The 23,059-nt window shown below is 36.7% G+C and overlaps 1 protein-coding gene across 3 annotated transcripts in view; it reads left to right on the top strand.

Annotated features, from left to right (window-relative positions):
• Nucleotides 1–23,059, top strand: part of LOC120631122 (rho-related GTP-binding protein RhoN-like) — a 172,065-nt gene that overhangs the window by 32,352 nt on the left and 116,654 nt on the right. For 2 of the 3 annotated variants that reach the window (XM_039900565.1, XM_039900564.1), the window contains exon 1: nucleotides 3,116–3,152. The exons of the other annotated variant lie outside the window; for it this stretch is intronic. In XM_039900565.1, the coding sequence (XP_039756499.1) occupies nucleotides 3,117–3,152 (36 nt within the window). In that variant the 5' untranslated portion in view covers nucleotide 3,116. Of the gene's footprint in view, nucleotides 1–3,115; nucleotides 3,153–23,059 lie in introns of those variants that run through there. 3 annotated transcript variants of the gene reach the window in all.

Genomic DNA, 23,059 nt, shown 5'->3' with positions numbered 1-23,059 from the left:
ATTTAAACGAGTAGCTTACCTTCACAGCGCAAGGAGTAAAATATAAAATCACTTAAAAACACTTCAAAGACGGCCGATTGGCGTTGTGGGCAGCGTCCCTAATATCTGAGTCCAAGGCTGCGGGTTGGATTCCCGCAACTGGAAAATGTTTGTGTAATGAGCATGAATATTTTTCAGTGTCTGAGTGTTCATCTGTATATAATAAGTATTTATGTATATTAATCATTAATATATTCCCCCAATTATCTTAGTATCCATAACACAAGCTACGCTTTCTTTGGGTCTAGTTGGCGATATACTTATATATCATCTTAGTATATTTAGTATTTTATTTATATATACAAGAGGCTTATGCAGTTTGCAATTCCCACTAGTGGCAACTGACCTATTTGTGCCTCGCGTAATTGGACAATGTTGATTACTGCTACAATCAAGGTTTAGCAAACAATAGGAGATGTCCCGCGGCTTCGTCCTGTTACATTCCATACATAGCCACTAGTTGCCTGGAAGAGATCGCTATGTAGATAAGGTCGCATACTTTTTCTATTTTATTTTTATTTTGTTGTGTTTATCTGGTGTACCCGAAAAGTGTATTCGTTAATTCCTAAAATACTTGCGTACATATGTTTTATTATAATTGATTAGCTTAATAATAAAGTCGAATCACCAATATTTATTTTTACAAGGCCATCTCATTTCGATTAACAGTCGATCTGGTATTAGCCGAATTGCTGTCTAATAACTACGGACCTGGTTCTGCTTACCGTCTGGCTCAACAATAAGCTAATTTCCTGAGTACAAACAGCCCAGTGCGGATTTGTGTACTGGACATGCTTTTGAGAATATTATGGAGAGCTCTCAGACATGCAGGTTTCCTCACGATGTGTTCCTCACGCACATAATTTTGAAAAGTGAGAGCTTGCTGGGATTCGAGCTCGATACTCCGATAAGTGAAGTCAAAGTCCAAACAAGAATGTTCGTTTCTTCACGCGAATCGAACATTCTTGTGCGCGCACAATTTTCAGAATTATTTTTCTTGCAAAAAGAAGAATGCTATCAATACAGATGTTTTCTTCTCTTGTAGTAATACTGCCGAGCCACATATTTGGCCCTTGATAATTGTTTTACGTTCCCAAAATTCGCATTAAAATGATATCGCATTACCACTCGGTAACAGATAAATATACAACGTGTAACGAAATCACGAAATACGGGGTGCATAAGTATATTTCATAATAATCACCCTGTAAAAATATTAAATCAAAAGAAGCATATTTATTTTTCCATACAAACTAATTTAAAAGATAGTAAGTGTTTACTTTTGACAACCCTATTGTAGATAAAGACAGACACATGCATAGTACCATCGCTATCCGACGAGTGCCTACAAAAGGGACTGGGTTTACTTGATTTTACTTTTGCAAGTGATTAGGGCTGTATTGAACTGTTAGAACTATGGCAGTGGTTTACTCCACAACTATTAGCGTTTCGGTTTCACTGATATGTCTCAGAGACAGTAAATAATGTACCTCTAAAGCATCCGGAGTGTTATTTTGGTTTTCATTTACACGTTGTATTTAGTAATGGATGGATGTTGTTCATTAATAGATTAGTCGATACACAAACCAGTTTAATATATTTAATCGTTGGAGTGGGTAAATGATCACGGAGCGATACGGAATAGCCGACGAATCGATATTGCGTATAATTCAATCACGTTGATGCATTTTGAAATTATCAGTACCAGTCCGGAGTAGGGGATTTTCATTGTCAATGCTCTTGACTCGAAAAGCGAGTAAGGCTTAGTACCGTTTATTATCAGTACCACGTGACAATGATATCACCTGCAGCGTAGGGCGCCTAAGCTAAGGTTTGCGTCCCAGGTCAAAAAGTCTCAGGAATTCGACACGAATAGTGTCGAATTCCTGAGACTTTTTCTACTTTTTCTACTCCGTGGTCATCATCAGCAACCTCATAATAACCCATTTCCGGCCCACTACAGGACACGGGTCTCCCACAGAGAGAGGTTAAAGGCCGTTATACACCACGCTGGCGTAGTGTGGATTGGTGGACTCAACACACCTTTGAGAACATTATGGAGAACATGTAGGTTTGCTCACGATGTTGATCAATGTTGAAGCAAGTGACTTAACTTATAAAGTAGGGGTACGTGCTGGGATTCGAACTCGGACTCCCGAAAGTAAAGTCGAAGTCCTACCCACTGGGCTATCAACGTGGAAGTACTAATGCTTATTTCTGCCACCAGTCAGCATTGCTGTGTTCCGGTCTGAAGGATGTGTATGCCGGTGTTATTATGAGGCTTAACACCTACGGCTGAGGTAGTGCGACGTATTCCTTGCATTCTCTGCAAATTTTTGATCTGTTTATAGGCGACGGTGTTCACGCATAGCCATCTACTTGGTCGTCTGTTATTACAATTTAAAAAAAAACTGTCTCGGGAATGTCCGGTTGAGACTCGAGACACTGTTTCGGAAGTTGTATTGGTTATAATTAAGTATGTTACTTTCATGCACAATAAACTTTGCTGGCTAACCACATCTGTCATATCACTACTAATATTATAAATGTGAATGTAAGTTTGTTTGTTACGCTTTCACGCGAAAACTACTGAACCGATCTTCATGTAACAAATAGTATACTTTTCATTGAAAAAAAATTACCTAAAATAAAAAAATGTTTGTAAAAAAAATCTCAAAATCTAATAATATGACTATAGGTGTAGACTATGTAGCAGTACGCTGCCTCCCAAAATTACGCGGGCGAAGCCGCAGGGCACATCTAGTAATGGGTTTATTTAATAAACCCATTACTAGATGTGCCCTATATGTGTGGTTTATTTAATAAACCCATTATATTACCTGATAACTTCACGAATGTGTTTGCACCTATTGTCTTCAAATTTTGTTGCTTTGTGACATTTGTAGAAATCGCGTGACTTGTGACGTTATTTAAGTCAGTCAGTTGGCAATTTTACTTAACAAGAAGTACTAAACTTAGTTGATATTCAATAATATAGCTTTTTTGAATATATTATGTATACTTAATAAAATTGTCTTTTTATTTCAGGTAAGGTTAGAGGGATGAACTAGGATAACATGACTCAAGTTCAGCTTTCCTTGATTCCATTCCAGGTATTGTAAAACTATTACATATTTGATTGAATTCACCTTTTTAATTTAAGATAGATATATTGACAAACTTATAATTTAAAGGAACTAGACTGTTAAACAATTGTATAAAACAAAGGATATCGACAAAGTTTGTATTGTATTAAACTGAGTACAAAACAATCTTATGACCCACTTAAATATGTTAATATATCGTTACCAGTACGCACTCTTTGACTGCCTCGTTGGCCTCTCTCTCTCTATTCCTGCTCCATTATTGCTGAAGATCGTGGTCTTGTAGTGCGGGCCAGTGCTTCCACCGACTTCTATCTGAGGCCAGTCCAGCAATGGTGTAAATGGTGCGCAGTGCCCAAGTCGCATAGTTTCCGCGTGATGCCATGTGGGTCACACCAGCGCAGCTTGTAGCTTATTTCAAAGCACGTCTGCTGTTTAAGTTGCACGGGGCGTTAGCCGGATAATCTGACAAAACCAGCATTGAGTTAACACCAACCATTTATCTCGTTTGAAAATAGTGCAGTGGTTCCATTGTCTTCTGCACCAGTAATTTTAGGGGCCGTCTAGATCCCCAAAAGCTGTCGCCTCTTCCTACAAGTTGGTCGCCACAGCCTCCTTTATTGTCTGGCAGGGGGCAAGTGAGGTTGACGCTGGCGTTGGCGTTCTCCCTCTTAAACCCCCCCCCCCCCCCCCCATGAAAGAGTACTGTAGTGACAACGATAAACAAAGCAAGGTAATTTCGTCCTTTTAGATTGATTGTAAATACTGCAGCAAAGTTATGTACGTTTGAAGTAATTCAAAATATTACTTGCGCCAACGCTGAAGGAAAACATATTATTTTCCAAGGTGCGTAGAGTCTACCAATCCGCGCTGGGCCAGTTTGGTGGACTACGCCCTAACCCCTTCTCAGTGCGGTGGGAGACCCCTAGGTCTGTAGTGGGCCGGTAATGGGTTGATAGTATGATGTCTACAACAAGACTGTAAGTCGATCTTGTAGACACTGGCTATCAACTTTCTAGAAAGAAAAACATTCAATCCACTATAAAGCCTAGCTGTTTTATAAACAAACAATCAATCGTAGACAAACAACAAAATCACAAATACAACCCGCACAATACTCTGCGAATAGTTGTTATTACTTATTCAAATTCTCACTCCGCCAGTTCGCCTCTACGCTGATATCATAAAAAATAGAATCCCAACTAACAAAGCAGGCGACTTTTTTTCAAGAATTTCGAGAACAGTACAGCAGTGGAAAATATATTATTATTTCAACGTGTTGTACTCGTATTTTCAGCTTTCCACTAGTTTTCCACATTACTGTTTCGTGTTTATTTCTTATTTTCCCTATCTTATTCACCGAGGGTGTCTTTTTTTTTATTATTTTGCGCACTTTGAATGTTATATCGCGATAATGTTTTTGTGTTTTATTGTGGTCGTTAGATGTATTGGTTCTTAAATTTGATTGGTGGATTTTTGTACTTTATTTAATTTAATACTGTCAATTTGTAGGTTATTTTGACATACATAGATAAAAGGATAAGGAGGAGGTTATTGGGGCTTCATAGACATTGATCATAGCATAAGTGTTCTAATAATATAACTAAATACAGTGATGAAACAAGAATCAATAAATAACAAAAAAAACAACTGCCTCGCTGGTACAGATCATGAGGTCGATTCGATTTCCTGGTCGTTCCAAGATTTGTTAAACATCAGATTTATCTGTTATAAATCTGAAATACTAACCCGAAGTAGAAAAAATGTTTTTATTCACTTTCTTTTATTCCGTTACAAGGTAACCCATCACTGTCACAACTGTAACTTTTGGTAGCGTGCTTACCTGTTAAGGGTTAGGGTTAAGGCAGTTACCTCATAATCTCCGTGCCTGGGAGAGCAAGTTAAGCCCTTTGTTCCGGTTATTAGCACTCGCCTATTGTGATACAGCTGACAACCCCAACGCGTAAATGAATCCAGTCGTAAAAAAAACTTTTCATAGGCACCCTTTTCTTTGAATAACTCAAACTGGTCGTAATGTATAAAATATTTTGCGCTACTTAACAGACAATCTTCTTCTATTGTTCCTTGTAGAATACGGCAAAAAGTATAATTAAGAAGTTTTACAATTTACACCAGCGAAACAAAGATGCCCGTAAAACATAGAATTAAAAAGTTCAAAACAGTATATCATTAAGTTACACCCCCAAGAGACCACTCAGGTGAAATCAAAAAAAAAATCTTACTATTTTAACTAACCTAACCTAACGGGTATAAGAGAAGCAATATCTGTTTTGAGAAGTTAAAATAGCAAGGTATAGTTTTGCATCGCCTCTCAAATGAACTAACGTCGATATGGGTATCAGGCGGCTAAAAGGTTGACGGATGATAGTTACCACCGTGGCTAGTTACCACCCTACCGATAAAGACGTGCTGCTAAACGATTTAGTATACCAGTGCGATGTCGCGTCGAAACCTTTTAGGGGTTTGGCAAACCTACTCCCTAACAGGTTAGCCCGCTACCATCTGCCCGCTGAATCATCACTTACCACCAGGTGAGATTGCAGTCAAGAGCTAACTTGTAGTGGAATAAAAAAAATTATAGAAATTTGTATAGGAATTTTCTGGGTCATGCCCCCAGGTATAAAGCGCCTTGATGAGGTGAATTCTTAACCGTTAGATGATGGTCCTAATGCTAGCAGAAGATGTTTGTCTCACGGCGAAAGCAATGCCATGTAATATAAACTCTGGAAAACTATATACCTATGGATGAAACCTAATCGCATGAAGCGTCTGACAGAGTGAAAAATAACCAATACATTGAATGTAAATTGAAAATGGCCGCGCGTCGTAAGTGTTAACGCACCAAGTCGTTGCATATGGGACAAGGTAAGGTAACCTTGCCTTTAGCAAGGATTGGACAGGATCCGTTGCACGTACATGTATGACACAGTATACAAACAAGATCTCTATAAGAAAAAAGTTCAGTTAAATTAATATAAAATAATTCTATTGATAGATTAGGTGACCTATTGGCGCAGTGGGCAGCGACCCTGATTTCTGAGTCTTAGGCCGTGGGTTCGATTCCCACTACTGAAAAATGTTTGTGTGATGAGCATGAATGTTTAACAGTGTCTTTGTGTCTATATGTATATTCTAAGTATTTATGTATATTATTCATAAAAATATACATCAGTCATCTTAGTACCCATAACACAAGCTACGCTTACTTTGGGGTTAGATAGCGATGTATTGTCGTAGTATATTATGTATTTTATTTTTTAATTATTTGAAACACAATGTCTCTGTACCCTCTAATTCAAACAAACTACGATGTCTCGTGTTAAAGTATAGCTTTTAGACCCAATGGTCCGATACTTTGTTTCAGGGGATCGTTGCTTTCCCCTTAGCGCAGCGTAGCTCGTTGCAATATATAGTTGTGTTCCTACAATGTAGGACTTCACAAACTCGTTCCCTGACTCGCATTGATGCGCTTGAAGTTACAGTCTTTGTACTCCTTGCGTCAGAGGAGCCTTTGTAAACCTTGGCCCTCTGACGTGGCGAGTTGTAAAAGTTGTTTGAGACTTATTCTACAAACACAATGCAATGTTCTTACAGAGTTTTGTTCTGATATATTTTGAAATTAAGTTGGTAAACATAACGCCATCTTATTTTTTATCACACGAGTCGTTTGTTACGGGTACGGGTAAGCGGTTTAGCGGGTTTGAAACCCGGCAAAGGCAAAATGGAATTTATAATTTCTGAATGTACTTTAGTTCGGTCTGGTGGGAGTCTTAGGCGGCGGCTAGTTACCGGTCTACAGACAAAGACGAGCCGCCAAGCGATTTAGCGTACCGGTACGATGACACGTAGAAACTGATTAGTGGTATGGATTTAATATAACTGCCAACAAGATATACCGTTATCATCTTAAACACACTCTGTCAAGGGCAAGCTTGTAGTGGAATAAATAAAAGAAAACGATGTTTGATTTTAATGTTCATCATCATCACATCAACCCTTTACCGGCCCACTACAGAACCCAGGCCTCCTCCCACAATGAGAAGGGCTAAGGCCGTAGTAAACCACGCTGGCCTAGTGCGGATTGGTGGACTCCACACACCATTGAGAACATTATGTAGAACTCTCAGGCGTGCGGGTTTCCTCACGATGTTTTCCTTCACCGTTGAAACAATTCCTTAAACCGCAAAAATATAATATCGAAACCGTTGACTAAGGCCCAAAACTCATACACGCGATATGATGTCGCACCGTGGCACCTTGTCGTACCATGATGTCGTATCGCTGTGCGATGTTTTTTGCTACATAAGCAAGGATGTGGATAATTTTTATCCCGGAAAACAAACATGGGATCTTTGAAAATCTGATTAAAACTCGTATACTATTCTAGTTCATACTAACCTTTTTGGCTGCCTATGTTCGACTCAACCGTGACACCGCTCTTGGTATAAATCGACATACATAAAGCTACCATCCATAGGATATATTTATTCCGGAAAAAGTAAAAGTTCCACGCGAGATTTAAAACAAATAGTATTTGTTGCGAGTCTTGGCCGTTTAGTTTGGTGAAATTTTCCATAGAATCAGTAGGCCGTCAGATGATATTTCTAATTCCCGGAAAATAAAGTTTTTGCAAGATTTATATAACCAAAATAAGGGCGGACAAAGTCCTAGGGAATGTTGAGTCAGTGGCGTGCATAGAGGGTATGCAGATGATATAAAATGAAGAAAATCTCGAGTAAATACTTAAGGGTAGGCTTTTAATAACTCTTACAATGCCAATCCTTAAGTTTTCTATAACTCGTACAGGAGGTTTATTTTTCATTTTATATAATCTGCATATCCTGTGCATACCCTCTATGCACGCCACTGCGTAGAGTAAGTAATAAAATTAGGTAAAATTAAAAAAAAAACTTCAACTCCACCAATAACATCTATGCTATAAACTTACGCTTATATGTGAGAGCCTGACAAAGCCTCGGGGATAAAAAAGTTGATGCGACAACACTTCGAAGAAAATCTGTCTCGTCTTGGAAACTTTTCAAGTTTATCCGCCATTGTTTCGCAGTGTGAAGACGTCTATTTTCGGTCGGATTTTTACTATTTTATTGCAGCTCAATCCGCCGAACGGGTAATAGCCTAGTGGGTAAGACTTCGGCCTCCTAGGGAGTTCGGGAGAGTTCGAGTCCCTCTAAATTTTGGTGTTCACTTTTGTGTAAAGGTCTCACCTTTGCCTTTCGCCTTCACTTTCTAGAGAATTATTCTCGAATCCTAGCACGCATTTCTAACTTTACTGAGTTATGGGCGTTTTAAGCAATTATGCATTATGAGGAAAGCATATGCATTATGTTAATTTAGCATCGTGAGGAAACCTGAGAAATGCCTGAGAGTTCTCCATAATGTTCTCAAAGGTGTGTCGAGTCCACCTTGCACTGGGCTAGCTTGGTGGACTACGACCTTAACCCCGTCTTATCGTGTGATAAGACGGGGTTTGACCTTTGAGAACATTATGTAGAACTCTCAGGCATGCAGGTTTCCTCACGATATTTTCCTTCACCGTTGAAGCAGGTGGTATTTTAATTACTTAAAACTCACATAACTTAGAAAAGTTAGAGGCGCGTGCTGGGGTTCGAACTCGGCTCCCTGAAAGTGAAGCCGAAGTCCTAACCTAAGGCTATCGCGGCTTCAATGTTTAATGCGTAAAGACCAAATTATATACTTTCACGACGATATTTACGTTCAGCTGGAGAAGTAACGAAGTTTATGTCAAGTTCTGTGTTCACATTTAAAAGGTACTATTGGTTATTGTGCGACAAAAAACTGCGATATTATTTTGCCGTTCGCCAAAATACGTTTTTTAAACAACGGTCCTAAATAATTCTTTTCAGAAAAACTCCTCCTCTACTCCTCCTTCTTGTTAAGGAATCAATATCAGTACCTCGTGGTTAAAATTTAAAGAAATAACATTTATTTCAAGTAGGCTTATGTTCATTTTCTACATTCAATCTATCCGTAATCGATTGATTTATTAATTAGCAACTTTGTTATTGTCAAAAATATCCATCCATACAATTTTTAGCAAATAACAACTTCGCTTAGCAGTTAATCAACAGATTACAGATAGTTTGAATATAGAAAATGGACGTTACTTTGAAACGTCAAGTCTGTCTCTACCACTAGATCGAAAGACAAATTCTACCGAGAAGAAACCAGCAAGAAACTCAGCAGTTGCTCTTTTCCGACATCAACTAATTACATTTTAACATTCATTTTTTATCTTGTGAGCGATGAAAGCGGAGCCGGATGCTTCCAAGCAACCTTCTCATTAGGAAATTCACCAATTGTATTAATTTTACAATTGATCTCCAGTAAGATATGCTAAACACTAGAGTAACGAGGCGGAAAAAGGAACCGGAAGGGAGAATACAATATAATTCTTTGTACATTCAAGAAAGGCATAAATCATTGCTGTCTTGGAGTTGACTTCACCGAAGTTCGTAACAAAAAGGGTGAAGATTATTAATTCTGTAGTTGTTACAAGTTTCGCAAGCTGAGTATTTCTTGATTTAAAATAAAAAATAGTTTAAAAAAAACTAATAAACACGCTTTTTATAGAAAACCGAACTAAATAACAGAAAATATTTTTTTATAAATTTAAATTAAGAATAGTGTTAAAAATTTCAATAAATATAAATTAATAATATTGTGAATTAAAAAAAAATATTTTATTGTAAAAAAAGCGTGGGTAATTGTAATTAATAGTTTAAAAAAACTAATAAAAATATTGAAAATTGGAATGATCTCAGATTAGTGTATTGTCATCGGTCCTCGATATGTCTACAAAGTTTGAATCAAATCTGATCGTTCAAAGTGGGTCAAAATCGCGCCCAAAGAAGTCGGTTACAAACATACAAACATACATACAAGTGAAGCTAATAAAAAGCTAATAAAAACTAGGTTTCAGAAAAAACTCAGACAAAGTAGAAAAAGTATCTAGAATTGAGATTAAATAGAAGTTACAAGAGTCATTAAATCATAGCTGCCTATGACTTGACCGAAGGGGTACAACTTATAAATTAAAAAATTAAAACCCTTTCGCCTTTCAATATAGCGTACATTAGTTTACTAGTCAAGCCCCTAACATTTGAGGAATTGGTGAAAAAATATAATTCGCAACTTTGTGATGGCGGCCATCTTGGTTTTGCTATTTGTCATAGCGCACAGTATTCTACTAGTCAAACTCTTTCACTTGATAACCACAATGAAGAAGTTGTAAAAAAAAAAATGTCGGCCCCCATCTCGCATTGACTTTCATCAAACATAGCTTATAACACTCCCGTCTAATTCACTTCAAATTCAAAAAATAAACAAAATCTGTTCAAACGTTCAGGAGCTACGATGTCACAGAAACAAACATACAGAAACATAGTTTTTGCATCGGGGATTAAAAAGGTGCACAATAAATAACCATAATCTTATAGAATATAAATTCTATAGGTGTTACAAGTTTCGCAAGCTCGAAAGCGCACTTTCACTGAATCCCCCCGGGGTCAATGCACTGTATTGTGCGGACCACTTGACGCTCAATAGGTATTGTATAGGAATATCTTTTTATTGCTGACTATTAGTCCAGTGCCGTGTGAACGCCTATTTGAAAACTGGAACTAAATTTATTTCAATTATTAAATCCATAACATCCATAACGCTAGATAAGGATCATTTTAGCAACTAGCAGAACGTATTAAAAAGTAAATCTCATTTTAATGTTGTTATTTTTTAATAGCGTTTTTACCTTTTTATTTTTGATAAAACATGGATGTCAAATTTCATCCAAATCCATTCAGCTGTTTTTGCCTGGTTGAGCAACAAACATCCACACTTCCACATTTATAATATTACTAGCTGACCCCAGCGCCATCTGTCGGGCTGATTTGTGTATCTAAACCATCCAGGGTACCACCAAACGCATTTCGAAAAATTCATTCAAATCGGTCCAGCCGTAGGAGTTCAGTGACATACACACGCACACAAGAAATATAAATATAATGATATTATCATTAGGATTAGCATGTATGTTTATATGACATATATATATATACACAACCTACCTTTTAAATATATCCCTAGCTCTTTAACGATAAGACCGCCTTTTTGTACCTACGCACATTAAAGTTTATGTTTGTAATCTTTTACGATTTTCTGTGTTTTACAATAAAACATTTACACACATACATAAGTACCTAACTAAAATTAAAATAAAACTAATATTCACGTCAAACCTCAGCCCATCTTTAAATTTTATATAACTAGCGGACCCGCGCGACTTCTAATATTCGTATTCGTATTCGTATGTTGTCGCGGACTGTTTTATAGAACTTTAAAGAAAAAACAATTCCGACAATACCAATATACTTCATACTGCCGTCGTTTGGCGTAACGTTTACCGTTCACGCATCGCACGCATCAGAATCTCTCAAAAAGGATACTATTTGCAGAGATTCCAAAATAAATGAATCTTAGCTAGATTGATTTATCGCCCCTGAAGCCCCCTGTATACTAAATTTCATGAAAATCGTTGTAGCCGATTCCCAGATTCCAATTATATATCAAGAATTGCTCGTTTAAAGATATAAGATATCTGAAAGTACCGAAATATGTGTATATCAGTTATTTACACAGTGCTAAGCAGTTCAGAACTATGTAGAAACTATTAAACTCTATTCAAACGCCTCTCGTTTCAGGTCATTCCAAACCTAATTTATTGACTCAGTAAATTGTATGCTGGGAAACTCTTGAAAGAAACTTAATAAACTAGGAAGAATACCAAGGAATTCTTTTCTCGCGGAATTCTAAACCCTCTTAAGTCAACAAGGGAAATCTATTAAATATTTTTATAGCTTTATATTTTATTTCTCCTCGCCCTGTATATTTTTCACTTGTACATTTGCTTTACAGTGTATAGAAATAACATGAGAAACAGTTTTTAAAATGTATTTTTGTTACCATTACATAACCCATTACCCACATCCACCACGCTGGCCCAGTGCGGATTTGTGGACTTCACACGCCTTTGAAAAAATAATGGAGAACTCTCAGGCATGCAGGTTTCCTCACGATGTTTTTCCTTCGCCGTTGAAGCAAGTGATATTTTAATTACATAAAGCGAACATTAAGAAAAGTTAGAGGGTCGGACTGGTATTCAAACTCAGCTCCCCGAAAGTGAACTAAAGTCCTAACCACTGGGCTATCAGCGCTTCAAAAACTTAAAGTAATGCTTGCTATTCCCGCGGCTTTGGTCGCTTTTGTTATTAGCGTATCCGTATTTTCCTACTAATATAATAAACGTTGTTTGTTTATTAATAATAATAATAAAATTTATTTGCAAGAAATATTAAACATAAATATACCAGGACAATACATACATCCCATTGACCCCCAAAGTAAGCGTAGCTTGTGAAGTTGTGTTATGGGTACCCAGATAACTGATGAATATTTTAATGAATAGATACTTATAATATACATATATTTTCATCACACAAAAAAATTTCTAATTGTGGGAATCGAACCCACGGCCTTGGACTCAGAAAGCAGGGTCGCTGCCCACTACGCCAATCGGCCGTCAACATTGTAAAAGGATGGTACGCAATAATATAGGTGCATACAGAATACAATACCGTTTACGCGTCCAAATATGTTTCGTCAAATGCTATGCGATATTAAATTGTAGATTAACTAAAAAATATGAAAAATAAATAAATGAATGTGATAGTGCTACATATTTAAATACATTAGGAACATTTCTGTGGTACTTTTTTGGCATTAAAATAATAATATACTACAACTATGTCCATTTTCAGGGTGCAAGCTATATACCTTTCTGCAAAGTTTCATCAAGATTGTATGATTCACTCCTTTACCTTAAACTTACGCCACACAGATAATTTTACAAAATTGCAAATACAATAGCGCGATAAGTCAGTCTTCGTCAACTTTTGATTTTGTATTTGTTTCGGATAGAAAATAATTATGGTCAGTTACCTTACTTATACTTAATAAAAACACTGTGCTAGAATCAAATGGTTTTAAGATTCCTGCAATATCATTAAATAATAACAGAGGTTTTTGTCATTTTCAAACCTTATTAGTTTTCTTGTTTGTTATTTTTTTTATCATATAAATGTATTTTGAAGCAGTGATAGCGCATTGGGTGGAAGCTCGACTTAAATTTCGGGGGGCCGAGTTCGAATCCCAGCACGGTCCTCTCACTTTTCTAAGTTATGTGCGTTTTATTTATTTCTCCACATTACTTATAAGTATGAGTACAATGTTGCTTACGGGCTATTTTGTTACACATTTATAATGTGGGGACTGATGCTTGAACTAGGTAGAACCTGTATCTCAAGTTGCTTGAACTTTGAAGGAAAACATCGTGAGGTAACCTGCATGTGTCCTACATTATGTTCTGGGCCAGCGTGGTGGTTTACGGCCTTAACCCCTTACATTATGCGAGGAGACCCGTCAAATTTAAACGGCTCCTTTCAAACAGTAAACCCTTTGAACTTAAATAAGAATAATTAAAATCAGTTCCGAAAATGGAGTAACACCACAAAATTCTAATTTATTCGTATTCTGCGCACAAAGGAATTATATCCTATTCATTGCCATATCAAAGTCCAATGTGTTCAAGACGCTTTGAGATGCGAGTATTCTTTGATCCAATTTTATACCCTTTTGAATACCACGATATTGTTGTGGAATAAAGAAATGTTATCTTTGTGATTGGCGGTCGTAAATAAGAATAAAAAGAAAAGAAAAATACATCTCATAAAATAAGCATGAAATTCTCAAAGTGGCAAGATGAATACAGTAGAGGTTGACGCCTGATTGGCGCAGTGGGCAGCGACTCTGCTTTCTGAGTCCAAGGCCGTGGGTTCGATTCCCACAACTGGAGAATGTTTGGGTGATGAACATGAATGTTTTTCAGTGTCTGGATGTCTACCGTTTATAACAGTATAAGTATTAACTATAACACCAGCTACGCTTACTTTGGGACTATATTGCGATGTGTGTATTGTCGTAGTATTTATTTATTTAAAAAAAAAGTTTATGTTAGAATAGGAATCCTATACTAATAAGAAATAGGCGTTAAAGTAATGTGTACTTGCCAATTTGTACTGAAAAATTGACTTATATTTTAACAATATATTTACTCTCATTATATACATTCCTGCCGGTAGCCTTTACGCCGGAACTTTGGGAATCTAGATGCGACAAATTGTGTGAGTAGTAGAGTTTTGAGGGACAGAGCGCGACGGGAAAGTACTGCCGCCATTTTTATTTCTTCCTTTAAGCAGCACTGTTGCAATACTGTGTTCCGTTCAAAAGGGCGTGGTGACGACAACCACGAGACATGATGATAGTAACAATGAATCGCTAAAATATTCGATTTATCCAATCATACATGATTAATGTATTATACAAAACGTTTTTTTATTTATACTCGAAGTGAGATTAGTATTTTTTTTAATATGTACATAAAACTGCTAAATCTAGCGTACTGCCGTTACAGTTGAAACGCCGAATTCAAAATTATGACGTCACATCTTTATAAACATAATTTTATACAGCTTGAACTTCGAAAATCTCTGCGTATGTAAAATATTTTCTGATTTCGAACTATCAGTTGCAAAGTTTTTTGTGATCAATACCAGAATCAATAATAATCTTTACCTTGGAAACCAGCATTTACTAAAGTTCTGATTTGCTTATTACGTCACGAGTACGGCCATCACACTCAGCGAGCGTTTTCGCAGGAAATATTTTTATTTAATATAATTTTCAATTTATATCAACATAACTTAATTTCTGCAAAATAAGATATTTTTTGCGATAGCGTTTCCGTGGTCCAGACACTAGGCGACGAGTTGGGCTGTAGGGTTTAGTCTGTAGGAGTCCGACATAATCACTGAGCTTCCCCGCTGGTACTCTCTGTGCCTACTCATACTACCGTAGACAACACAACTATCCTAGTTGACCTTTCGCACAGACCTAAATAGTCAACAAATTAGAAACCTCCGCTTTTTTTGGAAATCGGTTGAAATGCTATGAGATAGCATAGCACAGCTATGATAGCACACTCATTATAATATGAAACTGTACTTTAGAAGTAATTTCCCTTGAGAGGTGTTCACTTGCCCGATATAATGTTTCAACCCGATGCGTTAATTGAGCCACTAGATCATTGACTAACATATGCAGGGTGGAAATTTGAAATGGGTCAGTAAAATTACCCTACGTAATGACCTGTACCCTTAGTACAACGTTTGCTCGCTCGCAATCGAGGAGTCGGTTTCGAGAATTAAACTCCGTATCATCAAAGTAAAATGGACCTAATGCTACTCGTTTTTGAGTCCCAAATCCTGTACTATCAAATGAAAGAGCAGGGTAGAATAATGTTTACATTCGGGGTTTTATAATTTTTTTTCACGTAACTTAATTGAATTAAAAACCTAATTCCGAAGTTAAAAATCTGGGGTCAACCAAAAAGTTTGCTTGTCAAGGAATTCTCTCAGTGCCAAGATTTAAGATTTAAGTAAGGAAAATTGGCGTCGTCTTTGAGGAGCATGTTAAGCCGTCGGTATAGGTTATTACTACTATGCTGCTATAATAATCTTGAAAAGCTTGCCAACTGCCAACTTTAAGCTTAAAACCCCGCGTTCTTATAAAGGTGAGACCCGTTCCCAGCAGAGAGTGTTCATGCTGAGCATTATGACACCGACATCAAAATATAATAATGCGAAATTTTGTTTGATTGTCCGTACTTTAACCCTAACTTTCTTTTTTATTCCACTATAAGTTAGTCCTTGACTGCAATCTCCCCTGGTGGTAAGAGATTATGCAGTCATACCCCTAAATGGTAGTTATACCCCTTATTGGTTTGTACGCGATATCGTACCGAATCGCTTAAAGGCACGTCTTTGTCGGTAGGGTGGTAATTTGCCACGGCCAAAGCCTCCTACCAGACCAGACCAGAGAGAATTCAGAAATTATAAATCATCTTATTGCCCCTGCCGGTAATTGAACCCGGGACCTCTTAAAATTAAATTCACAGCACCGTTGCGCCAGTAAGGTCGTCGAAAGTAAAGTAACTAAGAAACTTATCGACTCGCTTTTTGGTATAAGTTAATTAAAAGGAAGAAGAGTTTTATCCTAGGAAAACAAACGGTTCCCATGGGATTTGTGAAATAGCGTGTAAAACACGGACGAAGAACGACGGCAAAACTAGTCACAAAAATAATTAAATTAAACCTTAAAAATATGAACAACATTTTCAACAAATAACACCTAAATTTAATCTGCGTATCTGCGTCCTTAAACGCTTCCCTAAAGCTGCAATCGTTTAAGTTAGGTTAACCCTTGCTGACCCATCTAAAATTGTCACTCTGTAATTCGGTAAATTGAATTATACACATATTGCTCGTTATAGTCTGTGTAATTTTCAAGGTGTTTTAGACCGTTCAGTGACTCTATTAAGTGTCTGTCAAGTCCGGTTCAACTTTATATTTTTTTAATTATTATACTATGACAACAAAAACATCGCCATCTAGCCCCAAAGTAAGCATAGCTTGTATTATGGGTACTAAGATGACTGATGAATATTTTTATGGTTAAATACTTATTATATACAGATAAACACCCAGATCCGTTCATGTTCATCACACAAACATTTTCGTTAATACTTAAAACGTACATCTCTTAGAACACTTAGAGTTGCTTTCTCTTATTCTTAAATCGCCACCACCACCATTCCGCTCTGGGCCAGCGTGGTGGACTACGGTCTTAACCCCTCCTTGTCATTCTGGGAGGAGACCCGTGCCCTGTAATGAGCCGGTAATGTTTTGATAGTTTCGATAAAATCGTGTATCACAAAATTATTTCCCTTTAAAAGCTCTAAAAGAAGTCCGGAACAGCATATTTCTGTATTTTAAGGTTGACATATAAACAGACGAAGAAGCGAGAGACCGCTTCTATTTAATAAATGGTTAAATATATCGTAATAAAAATTTAACCGTACCTAACTTCTGGTTTCGCAAACACTGCACTTCACCACAGCACGGCTAGCATGGGAAGGAGAAAATTATATCCCCGGGGAAAGGAAAAAAATGTGTCTTCTCAAGTTCTCCCACAGCTTTATAAACTCTCAGAACACTGGCGCAAGGGGGAAAATAATATCCCAAAAATACATGCGTAATAATAAACGGGGGTAAATTTCTCCTATTTCATGTTCCCTTGCTCTAGTAAGTTAATTATACTTAGGGGATAATATAATCGGGGGACATAATTTTTGTCTCCTGTCTGCGCTGGCCCTGCTGTTCGTTAACAATATGTCAACAACTTATCCTCGATTTAACATTACCGTGAAATATCAAAATATTGCTTGAATTACGAAATTTCCGTTTGAATCCGTGTCAATTTGCCAAAGTAAGCAAACCGACTCCCTTATCTACCCAGCGCAGGACTTGTCACGGCCGTCCCTTAAATATTAGATGTCTTACCTTGAAATAATAGCGGTCCCACTTTCTCTTTATTTTGTAGAGGTTGAACGGTTTTTTCCACAGATGCGAGCAATTCGCTTGCCGGATTCATGTCAAGATAGCCGCCATATTTTTTTTGGTACCTAGTGTTTTTAATTTTTTTTTATTCCACTACAGGTTAGCCCTTGACTGCAATCTCAGCATGTGGTAAGTGATGATGCAGTCTAAGACGGTAGCGGGCTAACCTGTTAGGGAGTATGGTAGTCATACCCCCTAACTAACTAACAGAACGGTCCGCTTATTTGCAATCTTCCGAAGTTTTTACGCAAGAAATCCTTTATTTCCAACTATTCGATATGTCGAAACATTATAAAAGAAAATTAGAGGCATAAATATGAAACCTGGATAGCAGTTTCATTTTTGTGCCTTTTGGAGTAGAGACTTTGGGACCGTGGGGTCCGGAGGCACGAGCTCTTTTTAAAGAATTATCGAAAAGGGTTATCGAGTCTGCCGGTGATCCTAGAGCGGGCAGTTACCTTGGCCAACGAATTAGTTTGGCCATCCAAAGGGGCAATGCTGCCAGCATCTTAGGAACGGTGCCTCGCTGCGGTGGTTTCGAAGACGTTTTAGATTTTATTTAGTTTTACACAGTTTATTTTAGGTTATATTTATAAAACCAATGTTAAATAAAGTTTTTAAAAGAATAGAAAAGAAAAACGGCCTTTTTATACAACTAAAAAGCAAGAAATAAATATTTTCTACAACATTATTAGTTTAGGTAAATGTAGAAAATTACTTGGTATAAATCATAGTCTCAGTAATCCCTTTTATTGTAGTAAATGTCTTAACACATACAACCGAATTGAGAACCCCCTCCTTTTTGTGAGTCGGTTAAAAGCAAAAATACAATAATATTATTAGAATTAGAATTAGAAAATATTATTACGACTATTTTAGCGACTTAACGCTAAAACTGTAAAATGAATACGAAGTCGCCCATAGTTTCAAAGCCATCGATTATGCATTCATTTTATAAACGTTAATATTCTATCGCGGACGAATTGAATAGTTATTTTTATTTATACGCGTTATACCGTTGGCTTATGGATAGATTTAAATTTATTACTAACAGACTTTCATAGCATTATTTTATTATAGCTTAGACCTAAATAACGTAGCGATCGCATTATTTTATTATTAAACTTGCGGTAACCCTCGATATTTTTTAACCCCCGACGCTAAACTACGAAGATTTAGCGAAAAAAATGTGATATTTACAGTAAGAAGTATTAACACATATACCAATATTTTATATGTATGGAAAGTTTGTATCTGCAATCAAAAAATACACTTGAATTGTTTTTTTCTTACATAAGATAAACTTTTCTATAATAAGAAATCATATCATTGTTGCGTTACTAATAAATTGTAACTAGCATTAGTTAGTACTAGCTGACCCGTGCAACTTCGTTGCACCAAATCGGTTATAACCGGAGAACACAAATAAAATGACATTATCTAAAAATTAATCTTAGCTATATAGAATTATCGCCCCCGAAGCCCTCGGTATACTAAATTTCATGAAAATCGTTGGAGCCGATTCCGAGATTCCAATTAAATATATACATATACAAGAATTGCTCGTTTAAAGATATAAGATAAGTATGATTAAACATAACTCCCGTATCCTTAAAATTACTGATTAATGTTAAAAACTTTATTGGCTTGTGTAGGATCTATAATTAACTAGCTGTCCCGGTTTTATGAATGTTATATTCTAATCCGGACTAAGAGAAATCCAAAAAATCAAATATCATAAAAGTTAGTCCAGCCGTTCTTGAGTTACAAAGTAACTTACACAACTTTCTTTCATATATATAGATTTATCCATTGTAATTTTTTTTTATAGCGGCCTGTTTTCCAAATATGTAAATAAATATGCAGTCCTGTGTCCACCAACCTGAGGCGTAGGTGTTGTACCGGCAACCACGTGGTTCAAACTTTTGCAACAATGCTTGCAGGTCCCGGATTCGATTACCGACCGAGCGAATTTGGGAATTTATAATTTCTGAATTTTGTCTAGTCACGTCTACAAAGACGCTAAGTTATTATCTTTAAGGTAGGTAACAGCGTTAAGGTACAATGTCGGTAGAAATCGATTAGGGGTATGGATTTTATAAATGACGTTCTCCCTAACAGGTCAGCCCGCTACCATCTTAGACTGCATCATCACTCCCCACCAGGTGAGATTGCAGTCAACGGCTTATCTGTAGTGGAATAAGAAGAAAAACATGGGCGTAGTACTTCCACGGATCTTCCTTAAGTATTGCGCTATAGAATGGAAAACGAATTTCAAAACTAACTGGTAGTTCCAGGGATTCGCGCTTACAAACAAACAAAAAACAAACAGAATAGCTTGCCGTACCTATTACTGTAAATAATTTAAATCGCTTGCTAAAGTTGAAATAAATTAATTAATGTTTTCAAAATAAACAATCTGGTTTAATAAACTTGTATAGTTCATACCAATTAAAATTTCAGTTCTAAACTCATAGGCCAAGAGCTAGCATACTCAAGCGAAAGCCACACCGCTGCGAATAAAACGAAACGAAACGCCGCCGTCGCTAAGGATGCAAATTGGTGGACCCAGCTCTTATTAGAGCAAATGGCAAAGGCAGGAAGGAGTATGCTAAAAAGGTGGCCCGGCAACTTGACACCTCATAGGAAAAAAAAATTGAAATTAGTGGCAGTCGGGCTTGTTCCTTGAAAACATCATTCTAAGATGCGAACCGCAATAAATAATAATAATAATAATAATAACGATTCATTATAGCCATACAAGATCAAATCATCAATACCAAAAACTACAGGAAATATATCATCAAGGACTCTACCATTACAAGCGATAAATGCCGAAGATGCCACATTCAATCAGAAACCATTCAACACATTACAGGAGCATGCACAACACTCACTCAGACCGACTACACTCACAGACATAACCAAGTCGCCAACATCATTCATCAAAAACTGGCACTCAAGCACATGCTTACACAAAACACTAACACACCTTACTATAAATATACCCCTCAAACGATACTAGAAAATACCACATACAAACTTTATTATGATCGCGCTATTCTTACAGATAAGACCATACACTATAATAGACCAGATATAATTCTACAGGATAAATTAAGAAAAACCACTTACCTCATAGATATTGCAGTTCCTAATACCCATAATATACAGAAAACAGTAAGTGAAAAAATTAGCAAATACACTGAACTTAAAGAAGAAATTACGAGAATCTGGAAACAAGCCAAAGTGTATGTGGTACCTATTGTTATCTCTACTACAGGGGTTATTCCCAATAGTCTTCTACATAGCTTAAAAATAATAGGTCTGGAAGAATCTCTCTACATCGGTTTGCAAAAAGCTGCCATTTTAAATACGTGTAGAATAGTAAGAAAGTTTTTGCAGGTTGACGAAAGCATTGGTTTAACATAAAAACACACCACTGCATTTACTTGGTTAAGGCCCGTAAATGCAGTTAAAACCAGCCAAGAGCTGAGAAATACAAACACTTCCAAATAATAATAATAATAATAATAATAATCATTTATTCAGGCTAAAAATGATGGATATAATAATTACATGAATGCCCTAACCTCTGCGGAAGGAAAACCTGTGTTACAGAGGCTAGGTCCTTCCTGATGTTACAAAGGGCGCTTGATTATTTGAAACCTATGTTTAACCGTATTAAATGTATAAAAATTAAACTATAAGTAAAGAATTAATTTTGTAGGTCTGTGTGGGGTATTCTGGGTGAGTGTGTGTGTGTGTGTGTGTGTGTGTGTGTGTGTGTGTGTGTGTGTGTGTGTGTGTGACCGTATGTGTGTGTGTGTGTGACCGTATGTGCGCGAGTGCGTACATGAATGTGCAAGTGGATGCTTGTGTGCGATAAACTGACGACTGTTTTTTTGAACACATTCTGGTATAAAAAATTTAAAAATCTCAGTACTCATATCGGCATTTGGATGGCATTTTTGATGTTTACATACGTGACACGGCCAAGAAGAAGCCCACCACATCTCAATGTTTCTTAAAACCAGTGAACTCATTATACTATTTTATAGATATAGCATACTCACATTTTCAATAGTGCTATAAAAAAAGAACTACAAAGTTAGTTGCAACTGTTATTGTTATTTTTGTTTACTGAGGTTTATTGTACACTTCTTTTTAGAACTGGGTCGCGTGGCGGTCACAACCCTAGTAATCATTGTGGCGTTAAGCGTGACGGCACATGGGTTGATTTTAATGCCAAGATGCGCCAATAGAAGCATTACATAAAAAGTAAGAGTATTTTGGTATTCTGAAGTGATATCGCAAAAGCAAGAATAGAACGCTTCAGCGTCCATTATAATTATATATGTTATACATACATGTAAATACAAAGCCTTTTTGATTTTTTTAACGAATAGATTTCTGCAATCATTATGTATTTTCCAAATTTAATGAAACATAGTAAACTTATACCTCTATTTAAATCTGGCAATAAAAACGACATTAACAATTACAGACCCATTTCAATCTTACCAGCTCTTAGTAAGGTCTTTGAAAAAATTATATTAAATCAACTTTTGAATCACTTCAATGTAAATAACTTACTACATCCGGAGCAGTACGGTTTTACTAAAGGTCGTAGCACCACGGATGCAGGCGCTAAACTTTTAAAACATGTGTACGATGCCTGGGACCGTTCGCAGAATGCCATTGGTGTTTTTTGTGATCTATCCAAAGCATTCGATTGTGTCGATCATAAAACCTTGCTTCTTAAACTAGCCCATTATGGTATCAAAAACATTGCACTAAATTTGGTTGCCTCTTATCTCAGTGACAGAACCCAAAGGGTTTGCATAAAAGACATTAAGTCGCAGGGGTCGGCTACGTCAATGGGTGTTCCACAGGGTTCAATCTTGGGTCCCTTTCTATTTTTAGTGTATATAAATGATCTACCACACCATGTCAGTGAAACTTGTGACATTGTACTGTTTGCTGATGATACATATCTAATTTTTAAAACTGATAGAGGAAGAGACAACTCTGACGATGTAAACCGTGCTATGTCGCATGTGTCGCACTGGTTTACTGTCAATAATTTACTTTTAAATGCAAAAAAAATAAGTGTGTGGAATTTATTTTACCAAATGTAAAGAAAGTTAATAAAAATATAATAATAAATGGAGAATCACTAAAAATGGAAGATTCCACAGTTTTTCTGGGCATGACCTTGGATTGTAAGCTTCAGTGGGGTACCCATATAGATACACTAGCAGGTAAACTAAGCTCGGCTGCCTA

Source organism: Pararge aegeria, chromosome 17 (genome assembly GCF_905163445.1).
Source record: "Pararge aegeria chromosome 17, ilParAegt1.1, whole genome shotgun sequence".
Classification (NCBI taxonomy): domain Eukaryota; kingdom Metazoa; phylum Arthropoda; class Insecta; order Lepidoptera; family Nymphalidae; genus Pararge; species Pararge aegeria.
Note: the sequence above shows the minus strand (reverse complement) of the source record. Positions and strands in the feature narration are given on the sequence as shown.